This window comes from Tenrec ecaudatus, chromosome 5 (genome assembly GCF_050624435.1).
Source record: "Tenrec ecaudatus isolate mTenEca1 chromosome 5, mTenEca1.hap1, whole genome shotgun sequence".
NCBI lineage: Eukaryota > Metazoa > Chordata > Mammalia > Afrosoricida > Tenrecidae > Tenrec > Tenrec ecaudatus.
Genome location: NC_134534.1, coordinates 68,132,450 through 68,149,906, shown reverse-complemented (window position 1 = coordinate 68,149,906; position 17,457 = coordinate 68,132,450). Strand labels below are relative to the sequence as shown.

At 40.4% G+C, this 17,457-nt stretch overlaps 1 protein-coding gene across 1 annotated transcript in view; it reads right to left on the bottom strand.

Annotated features, from left to right (window-relative positions):
* Positions 1-991: 991 nt before the first annotated feature.
* LACTB2 (lactamase beta 2) overlaps positions 992-17,457 on the bottom strand; it is a 51,185-nt gene continuing 34,719 nt past the window's right edge. Inside the window, exons 4-7 of the mRNA XM_075549585.1 lie at positions 10,935-11,113; positions 7,800-7,948; positions 3,870-3,951; positions 992-2,407 (exon numbers count right to left, since the gene is read on the bottom strand). Coding sequence (XP_075405700.1) covers positions 2,364-2,407; positions 3,870-3,951; positions 7,800-7,948; positions 10,935-11,113 — 454 coding nt within the window. The 3' untranslated portion in view covers positions 992-2,363. The remainder of the gene's footprint in view (positions 2,408-3,869; positions 3,952-7,799; positions 7,949-10,934; positions 11,114-17,457) is intronic.

Genomic DNA, 17,457 nt, shown 5'->3' with positions numbered 1-17,457 from the left:
TACTTTCTTCCTTCCTGGACCCCAACTCTCAAGACCTATCAGTTCTCTCAGTCCTATTCTTCCTACTTCTTAAAGATATCTCTTATCTATTACCCTTACTTCTCACTACTGTTAAAACTCCTGCCCCACCTCCACAACCCTACTCATGCCCTCTGCACTTCCAAGGCTAACTCTCAGAGTGCTTACCCTACCCACTAGCTCGCTTGAATGGAATCCCCTTCCGATGAAGTCCCTGTAGTACTTTGAGACCTTGATTGGTCCTGAGCAGTTACCATGTCAGCTGGTCAGTAACATATAAGGCAACATGGCAGTAACAAGCACTCCAACAGGCATAATGACTATTAATTAAACCAATCAGATCCTCTTCCATGAAGACTTCAGAACCTGAGGCAGAAAACTACCCTATTAGTAGAAAAATAGAAACTGAAGATATACAGAGAAAGCAGAGGTGAAAATGAGACCAGAGACTTTTGAGTAGACAACACGAATAAGCAGAATCTAATCATATTGAAGACCACTGGATACTGGACAGGGGTAAAACAATCGGCCATAAATAACTGAGTAGAAACAAAAACAGGAATGAAATCACCATAATGTTGCAGAACAAACTCTTGCTGTTAAAAAGGCAACAAAATATCAGAAACGTAATCTGCTATCCCATTACTGAATTTTAGATACTCTGGCTGGTGCGAAGCATGGCTGAATAACTACACATTTGTTCTTGCGAGACTTCTATGTTCCATCAGATTCTTGTTCTCCCTATGACCCTGAGCAAGACAAAACCAAACCACCCAACCAAATGCAGAGGCCACATGCGACCTCTATAAGAGAGGAGAATTCAACTCCTCACCAGCCCTGGGCCTATTGCCACAAGGTGGAGGTTAGTTAGACATGTGTCCACCCTCCATCCTCCTTTGCCTTGTTCCTCCCACAGCACTTCTCCAATGCATTTGATCGTTCGTAGCAATGACCGCACAGGCTCACACAATACTCACGAGTGAGGGGTTTATTAGGGAAATTAACAGGCTACCACATGCCAGGATTAGAAAATATTCAGGATACGGTCATTGGTCCACAGCAATACCTTTCCTTGGCCACCAGTCAAATATTTTTCTCACCCACATGGTCCTTTGGCTCCTGCCTCTCTCTGTGGGCCAGGAAACCAGCCTGCTCTGCCTCACAATCTCATAGTCTGGGAGCTGCTCCTTGGTTTTGTCTCATGGTCACCTTGTCTCGGCCTCTGGTCTGGGCTGGCTCCTTTGTTCTCTGTTCCTTGGTTTCTGTGCTGGAGCCTCTGGTGCCTCTCTGACCTTGGCCTCCATCACTTCTGACAGAGACCTTGAACATATCCAAAGGCGGGTCTTTTTCCTTGATGGTCCTTGGAAGTTTCTGTTCCTGCTTCAGAGATGGCTCCATCCCTAACATCAGGTGAGTGGCAACTAAAACTGATCAACCTCCTCAGTTAGTGCTTTACAAACCCTATTTTGCATGGTTTTACCCAATCATTTGGTGAGTTAGACATCGATAGAATAGCTATATTAAGAATGTTCATGTTATCACAGACCTCAATCCACATACACCATAAAATGTGGTCATATAATATTTTTGTAGTTCTTCTACCATGTGATATTTCACTATACCTCTGTTTATTTACATGTACTTTCCTCCAACAGAAAAAGCTACATTTGGCAAATAAGTTGGTATATTGAGAGGTTACAGAAATAACTGTTTATAAAAAAAACAACAAAAAAGAAATAATTGTTTATTATAATTCCCTTCATTAGGAATTTAATATTTTTCTTTCTTTTTTTTAGGAATTTAATATTTTTCAATTATATTTTGCTTCATATGAATCTTTTGTGAGATACCGTATGAAAATACACATTATGTAGAGTTACAGAACTAACCATGAGAGTAATTAGTATCAACACAAAAACAAAGCTGATATTTATAGGTAGAAAGATCAAGGATAAGGAAAGATTATATAGAGATCTATACTGATCATTGGTAATCGATAATAAATTTCCAAGATCAATTTCCAATTTCATTAGTTGTATCAATTATGAAAATTTACTGTTCTAACATAACCATTAAGCTACTGAAAAATGATAAACTTTTATATTTGAAATTTTTGGAACATTTTAAGCCCAAGGTAATAGAAATTATCTCTATTACAGATGTGTAATATAATTTACATATCTATAATACAGTGTTATTTGAAAGAATATCTAAGTTTACATTCTATACATTCTCTATAAATAATCCATGATTAAGAAAAATATGATTTTCTTAAAAAATAACTGAAGCTAAGAAAACACTGTTCTCTCAACAAGACCTAAAACAAAGTTTTCATTAATCTGCAATTAAAGATGAGCTCTCCATTTCATGTCAGGATCCGTATTGCTAACTGTAAAAAGAAAAAAAAATCAGTGTTGAAAATTAACACAAGGAAGTAAATACACTGAATTTTGATTTGTCTAGTAACTAGAAGTATCCATTCTTAAAGGAATTTTATTGTTCACCAAAAATTGCTTGTACATGGAAAGACACTAAGTAAGGCTTCTACACAGAATTCATGCATAATATCAACCCCTTGATTTTAAGGATCAGACAACTATAAAGATTATTCATTTATAACTTCACTTAGCAATAGTAATCACGGAATTAATGCTTCACTAATTTTTGAATGTACTAAATTTACTACTGGTCAACTCTTTGGTTGTTCCCATTTTCGACACGTAAAATTCTTCATGAGCTCGTGGTCTGAGAGAAGAGAAGCTACCTTCTTGCTACATGTGTTTGACTGTCCTTCTGGTGGGGGAGGAACAGCCCCCTAAACGGGATTACGATTGCCTGTGGGGCGTTGAGCTCTAGTTTGTGGTCAACTGGCCCTGTGCTCATAACTCCTCTCCCTGTCTATCTTTCTTACTTAAAGTGATGTGCAGGGGAGAACACTGATGGGCACTGATACTGGGAGGGACGTGGGGGTAGAAAGGGGGAACCAATCTGAGGGATCTACATATAACCTCCTCTCTGGGGGATGGGCAACAGGAAAGTGGGTGAAGGGAGACACCGGGCAGTGTAAGATAAGATAAAATAATAATTTATAAATTAGCAAGGGTTCAGAAGGAAGGGGGTGTGGGGAGGGAGGAGCAGGGAAAAAAGGAAAATGAGGAGCTAATTCCAGGAACCCAAGAAGAAGGCGAATTTTGAGAATGATGAGGGTAATGAATGTATAAGTGTGCTTTACAAAATTGATGTATGGATTTTTTTAAAAGCACTTTATTAGGGCCTCATACAACTCTTATCACAATCCATACATACATCAATTGTGTAAAAGCACGTCTGTACATTCTTTGCCCTCATCATTTTCAAAGCATTTTCTCTCCACTTAAGCCCTTTGCATCAGGTTCTTTTTACCCACTCCCTCCCCACTACCCCCTCCCTCATGAGCCCTTGATAATTTATAAATTATTATTTTGTCATATCTTTCCCTGTCCGATGTCTCCCTTCACCCCCTTTTCTGTTGTCCGTCCCCCAGGGAGAAGGTCACATGTAGATCCTTGTAATCGGTTCCCTCTTCCAACCCCTTCTCTTTGTATCCTCCCAGTATCGCCACTCACACCCCTCCCTGGTCCTGAAGGTATCATCCGCTCTGGATTCCCTGTGCCTCCAGCTCCCATCTGCACCAGTGTACATCCTCTGCTTTATCCAGACTTGCAAGGTAGATTACGGATCATGATAGTTGGGTGTGGGTATGTATGGATTGTGATAAGAGTTGTATGAGCCCCAATAAAATGATTTTTTAAAAAGAAAAGACATTTTTAGATGATGACAGTAAAATAATTAAAATTTGGAGGCATACTTACATATTTTTCCTTCTTTTTCTAACTTTTTCAAGTGAAGCAAGAGATTGTGTTTAGCCACATTATGCAAATACTCAGGAGTATCCTGAAAAGAAAATGAATATGAAAACAACCTTACTTTTTTAAAAAAAGGAGTCAATCCTTTTGAGACATTTTAAAGAAAAACAAGATGTAACAAAATTAGAACAGTTTCAATTAAACACCTATTTATATAGTAATAACCCAAATGGGTTTACTTTGCAGAGGGTTTGCTTGAGGTCACTATATTCCTACAGCGTAAACCACCGGCTCCAGATGCACGCGAGCAGGAGAAGCTTTGTCTACTACGGACTACCTGGAACTTAGTATGATGGCACATGGTACAAAGTCATGAACATTTTACAAATAAATAACTGCCAAGATTATTCTCTGGTATTCTTAGGTATACGCAATGGTCTATTTGTGAGGGTGCATGAATTTTATACATGAGCACAGCATTTTTGCACATTTTAATAAAAGAATATATGTTTCAACTTCATGACTCAATTTTCATGTTTGCTCTGGCTTCCATTAAATGTAGTGTTTGGCAGCTGTTATCAGAATGATAAAGCATATGATACCTTTTATTCTCTACGTAAGAGTTGTATTTCTAGAAGAAAAATAACAGACTTGCCTATTGGTCTCAGCCGTTATCAGGGGTCAGGTGGCAGTAGGAAGAAGAGAGGGAAGGAGCGAGAAGAAGACTTCAGAATGATGGTGAGTGAGAGACCAGAGAGGGAAGACTACTCTCACTGATGCAGTCTACACCGAGCTTTGGGGCACTGTGTGTGTTGAGTACTTCTTGAAAGCCTTGACTGGAGAATAAATATTTGACCAAAGTCTGTTCAAATATGTTGAATTCCTTACAACGAAGTTGGTGACTTATTTTCCACTTCCTTTACAACCTTTGATGAGTCTTTTGTGACATATGGTTACATTTTCTTATTAACAGTCAATCCAAACCTCCATCACATCCTTTACGAGCCTGGCCCCATGCCCTCTACCTCCAAAGATTGCCTTTCTTGAGGCTTCATAAGAAAAAGTAGAGGTTTCTAGACATGAACTCATGTATCTTTCCATCCCCATCCCCAAATGAAAACATGCTCATGTGGTTAAGCATTGGGCTGCTAACAGCACGGTAGCAGTTCAAAACCACTAACCTTTCTTGGAAACCCACAGGGCACTTCTACTCTGTCCTACTGTGTTGCTCTGAGTTGGAATCATTTTGATGGCAGTGGGTGAATGAAACCTGAAAACTGATTCTGAGAAAAAAAAAAATCAACCTTTCCAAAGCACATCTGCTCCTGGGACCATTGCCTTGCTGTCTTGTCTGTATATGAACAGTAGACTTTCAAACACAGTGTTTTATTCCAGTTAAAACTGTGTGTAGGAACCAAAAGTTAATTTCTTAAAATGAAGCCAAATTCTACAGTAGTAGTAAGCAGGATGTTTGGGAAAGGTGAATAAATGGTCATTAGAATAGCAATTACATGGTATCTTAAATAGCTGAGCACAGATTTTCCTCAGTACCAAAATCACTCTCAAGAAATCATGTACTGCTGTTAGATCTATAACTCATCTATTGCAAATCTGTTAGATGCTAAGCAGCTGGAGAAACATTATCAGTCCCGAAAACTGTATTGCCCAATATAGTAAAAATGAGCCACATGTGGCTATTTAAGTACTTAAAATGTAATACAACTTGAGAAAGTGGAATCCTTACACACTGCTGATAGGATTATAAAATAGTGCAATCACTAATTTTTAAACAGTATGGCAGTTCTTAAACATTAAACCTAGAGTTATCATATAACCCAGCAATTCCACTTCTGGATGTGTGTGTATACATACATATACATACATACATACATACATACATAATCCCCAAGAGAAATAATATCATGCCATATAAAAAATTGAACATGAATATTTATAGAAACATTATTCACAATCGCCCAAAAGTAGAAATGATGTATATGGCCATCAACTGATGAGTGGATAAGATGTGGTTTATTCAAACAATGAAACATTATTCAGCAATAAAAGGGAATGAAGTACAGAGCTACAATATTAATTAGACTCAAAAACCCTATACTAAGTGAAATCCATGAGGCACAAAACAAAACGAATTATATGATTCTATGGATGTGACATGTCCAGGAGAGGCAGACCTGTAGAAAGAGAAAGTAAGCAGCTGAGTGGTTGCTAGGGCCAGGGGTGGTGCTAGGGGTGTGGGGGCAGGAAGCTGGGGGACACGCTGACTGCTAAAGGGCAGTTTTCTTTAAAATGGATTGTGGGGATGGCATAATACCTCTGTAAATATATTATTTGTTTTTTCATCTGTTTCTCCATAGACAGATAAACAAGGCAGGGGGCTTGGCCATATTTACTTTTGTATTGGCCACAGCCCAGCACAAGTAGCAGAGGTGGTGATGGCAGTGGGGACAATACTACTACTACTACTACTAAATACTTATTAGCTAATGACTATGTGTCTGGTATGATATTAAAAACAGAAGAGGAATTGCCTCTTAGTATTTACAACAATCTCAAAAGATTAATAATGTTACCATTCTCATTTTATCGCTAATGAAACTGAGGCTTATAGAAGTTAAATAACTTGACATATAATAGGTGGGAGCCAAAACCCCAAATTCACTGCCATCAAGTCAATTCTGATTCATAGCAACTCTGTAGAACTGTGCAGAACAGAGCAGAACTGTCCCTTTGAGTTTCTGAGTCTGTAAATCTATAGGAGTGCAGGAAGCCTCATCTTTCCCCCTTGGTGGGGCTGGTAGATTCAAACTGCTGACCTTGTGGCTTGCAGTCCACATGTAACCCACTACATTACCAGAGTTCCTCTGTAGGTGGGAGCAGGGAGCTTTAAACTCATTGAATTGAAGTAATTCTGACTCACTGCTGCCCCATTTGTGGAGCAGAATTGCTCTGTAGGGTTGTCAAGGCTGTGATTTTTTAGGAAATGGTTAGGCCTGTCTTCCCAGGTACTTCTGGGTGGGTTCACATTGCCAACTTTTGGTGAGTAGTTGAGTACTAACTGTGTGCGTCACCCAGGGAAGCCCGGCCCAATGCAGCTTTACTCCAAATCCTATATTCTTTACCTCTAAGCCAGTGGTTCTCAGCCTTCCTCATGCTGCGCGCAGTCCTTTCACACAGTTCCTCATGTGGTGGTGACCCCTCCCAACCATGACATTATTTTCGTTGCTACTTCATCACTGTAATTTTGCTACTGGTATAAATCGGGCGACCCCTGTGAAACGGTAGTTTGGCCTCCAAAGAGGTTGTGACCCATAGGATGAGAACCGCTGCCCCCAGCTATACTGCCTACAGAGCAAACATAGAAAACTTTCGCTCAAAGACAGAATTACACCAATCAGCTGTAGCAGAGTGAAGTCACACCATGAAGTGCTTGAATGAGTGGTGCTCTTCTATAGATGGAGCCATTCTACTCAGGTTCTTTGATACACATTTTCTCCACTGCTAAGCAACTCTGCCTCTTCTCAGCGCCGTTATCCCAGTATTTGTCCCATCAGATCACCCCTTCTAACTTGCGACAGGACAGGAAACCAAATAATCACAAAGAATATACCCATCATTATAAAACCTCACCACCAGGTTGTCCATGAGTTCCTCTCCTGCAAAGTCAGGGACATAAGGCTCACCGACTGGAAAGGGATAACTATTTTTGTTCTTAGGCTTAGGTTTTATTTGTTACTTTAATTCTTGTGTTCTAGAAAGTTGAGGTTGCTGGTTTCAAATACACAGAAGTGACATTCATTATAAAATTAACATAGATTGGTACTGTCCTAGGGTATAACAACTTACCATATTTATAGTCTACTAAATATATTACACTATTAAAACTGTTTATGTACAAAAAAGATAAGCAAAAATTACCTTGTAAATAATTTTTACAAGCTCCATGACTGTGAATGATTTTCCAAAGCTCTCCTTAAATACTGCAAGAATTTGCTGTTCTCGGATATTTCTGTGAGAAATGTACTGTAGAATTTTATCTGTAGCATTATAGATTACTGGGCCATGTCCTGAATCGAAGTAGTTATGAAAATTACTTCAGTTAGATTAAAAAAATGGTATGGACAATTGAAGTTAATTCACTCTAGTTTAAAATAATACGGTGTATTGAAAAGGATACAAAATATATAACAAATATGGATTATTTAGAGAGATATAAAGGGAAAAGAGATTTAAAATTTAGGTACAATGTAAAAAATATCAGAGAAGCATACCAAGTAAAATGCGTATGTTACAATATACTTAGCAAATATAAAGTAAAATTTTGATAATAAAGGATATTAAAACATCTAAAGTAGCACTAAAAATTAGCAACTATCACAATAAGCAACTTTGCATCATATGTACATGTGGCAGGCATCCCTTTAAATGTTTCATGTATGTCTTTCTGACGGCCGTCCCATGAGGAAGATGCTATTATGACTTCTTCTTTTACAGAAAAATCCAAGGACAGGAAGGGGCAATAAGCAGCCCAGGGCCTCAAAGCCAGGGCGGTGGAACCGGGATTCTGGTCCTATCAGCTGTGCCTTCAACCACAACGCCAAGCGTATTTGTACATGATTACACTGGGACAACCGAAGAAGCAGCTTCATGAAAGTACCCCCCAAAAAAGGATTAAAAATGCACTGATAGAAGGCATCAAAGACCCCCAAAATCAGAGCATTGTGAATAAGGAGGAGTGCGGAGTGGGGGTCCACGGTCCATCTGTGGGCAATTTGACGTCCCCTTGAGAAGGGTTGCAGGGAGGAGACGAGACAGGGTGCAGTGTAGCAATGAGGAAACAGACAATTTCCCTCTAGTTCTTGAATGCTCCCCCACCCCCCACTATCACGATCCCAATTCTACCTTACAAATCCAGCTGGACCGGAGGATGTACACTGGTACAGATGGGAACTGGAAACACAGGGATTCCAGGACAGATGAACCCCTCAAGACCAGTGGTGAGAGTGGCAATACCGGGAGGGCGGAGGGAAGGTGAGGGAGAAAGGGAACAGATTACAAGTATCTACATATAACCCTCTCCCTAGGGGACGGACAGTGAAGAAGTGCATGAAGGGAGACGTCAGACGGTGTATGATATGACAAAATAATAATGATTTATAAATTATCAAGGGTTCATGGGGGAGGGGCTACATGCAGGGAGGGAGGGAAAAAATGAGGAGCGAATACCAGGGGCTCAAGTAGAAAGCAAATGTTTTAAGAATGATGAGGCAACAAATGTACAAAAGTGCTTGACACAATGGATGTATGTGTGGTGTGATGCATTGTATAAGTCCCCAATAAAATTATTTAATTAAAAAATGCACTGATAGAATTTAATGCAATTTTAAATTATTATTTTAGAATTTTAATATGAAAGCAGCTTTATGTATTTATGAATGTAATTCAGAATTTTTGACAACCTGGAAAAATTATACTTTAAGTTATTTGCTCTTTTAGATAGTACAAATTAATCTATTACTCAAGTCTGTAAAAAAATATTTAAGTTATCTGAGAACAAAAAATTCTGGAAATGAGAAATACAGGAAGAAGGTGGGCAGAGTGCTGCTACATTTTCATGTCAATCAGTGGTACTGAACAAAATGTGCCGGAACTGATTCGCTCTATGAGGTTCACCCAGCTATCGATCAAGCTATCTCTACTCCTATACACCTATCTCTTCTCTCTCTCTCTCTCTCTCTCTCTCACACACACACACACACACACACACACACACACACAGCCTAAAGCAGGCGTATCTCTAGTATTTATCTCTGGTTAGAAGACACATTATTCCTTCGTGGCTGTGTGGCCCTAAATTACTGAATCTCCTAGCCTCCTTGATTTTCTGTAACGAGGCCATTGCTTCCCACTCCATAGCACTTTGTGAAGATAACATCCACAACAAAAATCTTTGCCATTGAGTCAATCTGACACAGAGGGACGCAGAGGACAGACTGCCTCGTGGGGTGCTGAGGCTGTAAATCATTACAGATACCCCGTCTTTCTGCAGAGGAGCTTCTGGTGGGTTCACGCTACTAGCCTTGTGGCTAGCCTCCCAGCAGGTAATCTGTTAGCCACCAGGGCTCAGAATGGTAGATGCAAAATCCGCTGCACAATAGCTCATGGGCAGCAAGCTTTACTATGTGGCAGGGATGGCTATAGAACATAATTTATACACCAACTCCTTTTGTGCTAAGAAGCTGTTCCACCGATTCCCTAAAGTAAGCACTCTCAGGGCCTTTACTAGGCAGTCACTTGAATGTGAGTGCACTGAACACACACACTCTTTTCTTTCGACATAGCCGACCTTTCCTCTCATGTCATAGTGTGAATCCGATGCCCAACTCCACTGTTTGTCTCCGATCCTCTCGGCAGCAGGAACTCATGGAAAAACGCGAGAGCACAGAAGACCTGGCAGATACGGATTCTTCTAAGGCAGTTTGGTTAGGAGCAAATCAGAAGAACTTAGATTATTAGTTAACCAGTCCCCCTCCTCTTCTAGGTCCTCTGGATGAGGCTTGTGTCTTTCACAGAGTTTCGGAGAAGGGTGGGAGTACGGGTGTGAATTCTTATCTGAGATATTAACAGCAGAATTATTTTTCTGGAGAATGAAAATAAATACACCATTTTATAGTTGGTATGGCAGCTACTGATATTCCAACTGTCTGAAAGAACGAAAGCTCAGAGGCCCAGTGTCACCCAAGCTTAATGTAGTACACAGTAAAAATCAAGGGAATACAATTGAAAATTGCTTATTTAAAAGATTTTCTGTTCTATTGTAAGGCTATTTCCTTTGTTTGTAGATATTAAAAACAAGACAGAATCCTCTATCTTAAATATAATGCTCAATCTTCTCTTAAGAATTGCAAGGCTAGATCAGACCTATTGGTGCATTTTAAAGGAACAATTTATCTGTGGCTCCTTAAAGGGAAACACACACACACACACACACACACACACAAACAGCCAAACCATTTGACACAAATGGTTTGCTAAATTTTTAAAATCACTCACCTGGATATATAATACTAGCTTTGATTTCTAATAATGCGTTTAGGGACTTCATGTAATCATAAAGGTCTTCAAACACAGTTGTTCCTTCGCCCAGGATGCAATCTCCAGAGAAGAGAGCATCTTCCTCTTCTAAAAGAAGAGCCATGTGGTCATCAGTGTGGCCAGGCGTGTATATCACTCTGGATGGAAGAAGCAGCAGATGGTCACTATTAGGAGCTCTGAGGCTTAGAAGACATTTTGAGAAATAAATTATTCTCTATCCTAGCCCTGAACAAGATGCAAATACATGATGCCTGTGGGTTAAGCAGTTCTTTATTTTCCCTTGTGAGCAGTGAAAATCATCACGAGAGAAGGTTCACCTCTAACTAATCGTCTTTTTTACTCTAAAGGGCAAAAGGAATACTCCTCTCCTCTCCTCCTTATTTTACATGCATTAGGCATTGATTTTCTAGTATTTGAAAAATACAATAGGAAAAGTATTTTTTATTAAACAACTTTATTGGTATACAATTAATATCACACAATTCAGTAGTTCAATCATATTAAGAAGAGTTGTACAGGGAATCCAGGACAGATGACTCCATCAGGACCAGTGGTGAGAGTGGCGATGCCTGGAGGGTGGAGAGAATGTTGGGTGGAAAGGGGGAACTGATTACAGGAATGTATGTATAGCCTCCTCCCTGTGGGAGGGGCAGCAGAGAAGAAGGAGGGGGAAGACGTCAGACAGTGTAATATATGACAAAATAATAATAACTTTTTGAATGATGAAGTTAGGGGGGAGTGGGGAGAAAGGAGAAAATGAGCAGCAGATATTAAGGGCTCAAGTAGAAGGCAAATGTTTTGAGAATGATGATGGCAATAAATGTACATATGTTCTTGACACAATGGAGGTATGTGTGGATTGTGATAAGAATTGTATGAGCCCCAATAAAATGATATTTTACAAAATAAGAGCTGTATAATCATCACCATAATCAATTTCATAATGTTTTCTCTCTTGTACTCATTGTTATTAGCTCCTCATCTCTCCCAAATTCCCTTGCCTTACCTCCAGGAAACCATTGAGTTACTGAGTCTATAGATTTTCCTATCCTGGATTTCATATACAGAAAAATCATACACAAAAGAAAAAAACAGTAACACAAGACAGAGAAAAACCTTAAAAGAAAGCAGAAAATATTAAAAACTAGAGCAAATGTAAAATGGGTCAAAGGAGATCAAATGCTAAGGCATTAGCTTTAACCCAACAGTATCTGTAACAATCCCCTGGCAGTACAGTCTACATGATAGCAAGGGAGCCCCATTCCTTGCCTCTGGTCAGAGGGGACTCACTGATTCACCAGAGGCTTAATCCATGTGAACTTCCTCTTCATTGTTTATTTTAATGCAAACGATTTTACAATCGGTCAGAAGGGAGCTCAGACGCTCAGAGGTGACAGTCTAACCTTACGGTTGTGTTGCTGTTGGTGCCATCGAGTCCTGTCCGACCCCTAGCAGCCTCATGCACGCAGAACGAAACACTGCGCTCCTGCCCACTGCACCGCCACCGGAGCCCATTGGAGCCACTGTGTCAATCCATCTCCTTGTGGGCTTCTCTTTTTCACTGCCCCTTTACCTAACATGATGTCCTTCTTCAGGGACTGGTCTCTCCTAATAGCATATCTAAAGTATGTCAGACAAAGTCCCTCTATCCTTTCTTGTAAGGAGTATTCTGGCCATACTTCTTCCAAGGCCGTTTGGTTTGCCTTGTTAGCAGGTACTTTGAATATTCTTCACCAGGACCATAATTGAAATACATCAATTCTTCTTTGGTCTTCCTTATTCAATGTATGTTAGACCGGGTAGACAAGAGAAACAAACTCACAGACACTCATGTGCATAAGAAAGCTTTATCCAGGGGGATGGACAACAGAAAAGTGGGTGAAAGGAGACAGTGGTAGGTATAAGACATGAAATAAAAAAAAAATTATCAAGGGTTCACGAGGGAGGATGGGGAAGAGAGGGAAAAAATGAGGAGCTGATACCAAGGGCTCAAGTGGAAAGAAAATGTTTTAAAAAGGATGGCAACAACAACAACAACAACAAAGGATGGCAATAAATATACCAATGTGCTTGACACAGTGGATGGATGTGTGGGTTGAGATAAGAGTTGTATGAGCCCTCAGTAAATGATTTTTTAAAAGCACAAAAAAGAGAGCTTTCTATAAAGAGTAACTGTACATTAAGAAAACATCCCAGCCCAGTCCAGATCAAGTCTATAAGTCCGATATTAGACCATATGTCCAATACCAATCTATAAAGTCCTCTTAAGACTCACGAAACACATGCAATGGCACTGAATGCAGGAAGATCACAGCCAGTGGGTGGGAAGTCTTGTGGATCCAGTGGCGTTGTAAGCATCTCAGTGCTGGTAGGGGTCTCTACATAGTTTCGTCAGCTCCGAGGCTCTGACTGCCATCAGCCTGTTCCATGTGGCTTGTCAACAAGAATGTCTCTCTGGGAGTGAGCATGCGTCCTGCCTCCAGCATGCGTCCTGATTGACAGGATAAACTCCCTCCCTTCACTCTTAATCTTCTCAAATTGACAACAGATTATATAACTACTACAATGTCCAACTTCCACATGCATATGAAACGAAAATACAATGGCTTGGGTCAAGGACAACTTAGTCAAAGTAACAGCTTTGCTTTTCAGTACTTTAAAGAAATTTTGTACAGCAGATTTACCTAATGTGATACATCTTTTGATCTCCTGACTGCTGCTTCCATGAGCACTAATTGTGGATCTAAGTAAGACAAAATCCTTGACAGCTTCAACTTTTTCCTCTGTTTATCATGATGTTACCTATTGGTCCAATTGTGAGGATTTTGGTCTTTGTTACATTCAGTTGTAATCCATACTGAAGGCTGAAATCCTTGATCTTCATCTGCAAGTAAGGCTGTGGCATCTGCACACCGCAGGTTATAGTCCCTTGTTTGTACAACTGCCTCTTGATCATTGTGGTAGCTACATAATCTGGCGTCAACTTTCGAAGGGGTGGATTCTAGCCTGTCAATCAAGTTGCAGCTTGATAACCTCATTTGGAGGCTCCACAGAGATAAATAGCTCACTGGGAGGCCAGATACAAACAGACTGCTTCATCTTTCTGCTGGCAAGCCACATGGAGCTACATTAGAGTCCTGGAGCTGGAGGAGCCAAGTGAGATGCTTCCACTGCCACTGGATCCACAAGATTTCCACCCACTGCCCTGTGATCTTTCTGCATTCAGCATCATTGCATGTATTGTGTGAGTCTGAAGAGGAATTTATAGATTGGTATCGGACATATGGGCTAGTATCAGACTTATGGACTTGATCTGGTCTGGGATGTTTTCTTAATGTACAATTATTCTTTACATAAAGTTATTTCATATACAAGCACATGAGTATCTCTGGATTTGTTTCTCTAGTCTATCCAACTAACACAATCATGTACACATTCCAAATGAGCACCATCAAGTGTTCTGGAATTCCCATTCTTCTCAAGGTTATCCACAGTTCATTATTTTTCTGTTGGGTCATCTTTCTTTGGAATAGGTATAAATATGGATCTCGTCAAGTTAGTTGGCCAAGCAGTTGTCCTCCAAATGTCTTGGCATACACACGTGAGTACTTGCATCATCAGTTTGTTGAAATAGCCATCAATTCTAGGAGCCTGTTTGTGGCTCATGCTTCCATTGCATCTTGACCTTCTTCCTTTAGCATTCTTGGTTCTCGCTCACAAATTACTTCCTGAAATGGTGGAATATTGACTAGGTCAGTGGTTCTCAACCTTCCTAATGCCGTGACCCTTTAATACATTTCTTCATGTTGTCATGACCCCCAACCATAAAATTATTTTCGTTGCAACTTCATAACTGTAATTTTGCTACTGTTATGAATAGTAATCTGATATGCGGGATGTATTTCCATTGTTACAAATTGAACATAATTAAAGCATAGGTGATTAATTATAAAACAATATGTACTTATATATTGTGAAATATTTATTTCTAAATACAAATAAATGAAATTTTGTCTTGAAGCATGGCGTAGCATGGGGAACAGTGTTCACGCCGGGTACTCATCAGTGGGTGTATCTGCCTGGAGACAGATAGAGTAGTGGTGTCTCAGTGCCTAACTGTGGGAAGCCTCAGCTCTCGCCGCCATTACAAGATGGCGCCGGGCAGTCAGGGCGGTGGCCCAGTTAAGTGGTAAACAACCACTTAGAGCATGCGCACTGCTTAGATGACGTAGTCATAACTCCACCCTGGAGTATGCTAATAAGGGTTCTGGCGAACGCACCAATCAATGCACAGCACGTCCCCATAGAGCGCATATAAGCAGCAGTAGTTTGGGGCTTCGGGGTCTTTTTCCGCATCTGCAAATCGAACCCGCATTAAACGCCTGTGGAAGAATCCTGTTGTGGCGCGTCCTTCTTGCTGGCGAGACTGAGCGTGCGACACCTAACACCATCGGAAATAAGTGTTTTCCCAAAGGGGTTGTGACCCACAGGCTGAGAACCGCTGGACTAGTTCTTCTTGGTATATGGAATATGGACTCTGTATATTCTTTCCCACAGAATCCATCCATATTGCAACTTGAGGCTTGAATTTTTCTTGAGCTGAGCATGTTCTTCCTAACTACATCTGCAGTGATTGACTTCACAATGCTGCTTGAGGACAAGGCTGTTCACATCCCTACCGAGAGTCAGAGGGGATTCACCAGAGGCTTCATCCATGTGTGAATCCGGCAAATGGATCTGGGGCTTTCACTGTCAGCTAGACCTTATAAACCAGGTGTTCACAATTTCAGTTCTGATACCATTATGCTTTTCCCATGTAGACTTCATTAACACCTCACTTAGATAGCTGCTTGTTTGAAGATAAGCCTTTAAGACCCCAGATGCTATTCTGTCTGATAGCTGGGCACCATCTAGTTTTTTCCTCTACACTTTGAAACAGCATCTTTAGGGATCTCCTCAGGAGAGTGAGCATCAAGCAAGGCCAAATCATAAGAACTAATTTTTATTAGATTACGGCTAGAATTAAGTGCAAGCTCAAAATCGATTCATATATCGATGGTTTGTATGTTTCTGGGTCACTTTATTTAAGATAATTTTATTTACTAATTTTTTCTTAAATCATTTTATTGGGTGCTCTGACAGCCCCATACATCACACATATTACATTCCATACATCCATTGCTTCAAGCTTATTTGTACATATGCTGTCATCTTCATTTTCTAAATATTTACTTTCTATTTGAGCTCTTGATATCAGCTCCTCCCCAACCCACTCGTGAACCCTTGATAACTTACAAATCATTCTTATTTTCATATTTTATGCCATCTGCTGTCTCCCTTCACCCATGCTTCTGTTGTATGCCCCCTAGGGATGGAGGTGGGTTATACATTGATCATTCCAATCGGTTCCCCTTTATCCCCGCCTCCTCCTTCCCTCTACCCGCATGCTAGTCTCATTATTGATCCTGAGGGGTTTATCTGTTCTTGATTCTCTGTGTTGAGCACTCTTGTCTGTACCAGTGCACATGCTCTGGTCTAGCCAGATTTGTAAGGTAGAATTGGGGTCATGATAGTGAAGGGATGGGGGGCAGGGAGGAAAGGAAGTGAAGAAACCCAGCCCTACAAAAGATCCTTGCCAACCCAGTATAGGCAGAAGAACAACACTCACCAAGCATAAATAAGAGACCGCCACATAGAACAACCTCACCCAGGGCAAAAAAGAGAAAACAGACCTCAAGATAGCATTGACTTAAACATGGAAAGGTAGAGGGTGAGTGGGTTGGAAAGAGGGAATCGATTACAAGGATCTACATGTGACCCTGGGGGATGAACAATAGAAAAGGGGGTGAAGGGAGATGCCAGACAGGGCAAGATATGACAAAATAATAATTTATAAATTATCAAGGGCTCATGAGGGAGGGGGGATCAGAGAGGGAGAGGAAAAAAGAGGACTTGATGCAAAGGGCTTAAGTGGAGAGCAAAGACTTTGAAAATGAGGAGGGCAAAGAATGTACAGATGTGCTTTATACAATTGATGTATTTATGGATTATGATAAGAGTTGTATGAGTCCCTAATAAAATGTTAAAAAAAACCCAAAATAAGTATTAAATATAAAAAAAAGATGGAAAGAATTCAAAGACTGCTGAGGTAAGATTAAAAAAAAAGGCAAAAGGGGTATAAGGGAAAAAGCTACGGTATACAAATCATTTCTGGGGTGAGGACCAGGTAATATGGCAGGGCCCAGACCAAATACAGGGATACACATGGTAGACAACTAAAAAGGAGGTGGGTAAAGGAAAATATAATAAAAAAGAAAAGGGTAGCGGGGGCACAGGGTACTAACCCATCCAAGGGGAGGGTATTGTTTGTATCTCCACAGGGACAGAGGGACCAGACTTCAACCCGGTGCTCCAAGATGTAAATGCAACATGTTGGCATAGGGTAGGGAACGAGTGGAGAGGTCTGAGGGGCCGGCCCCAA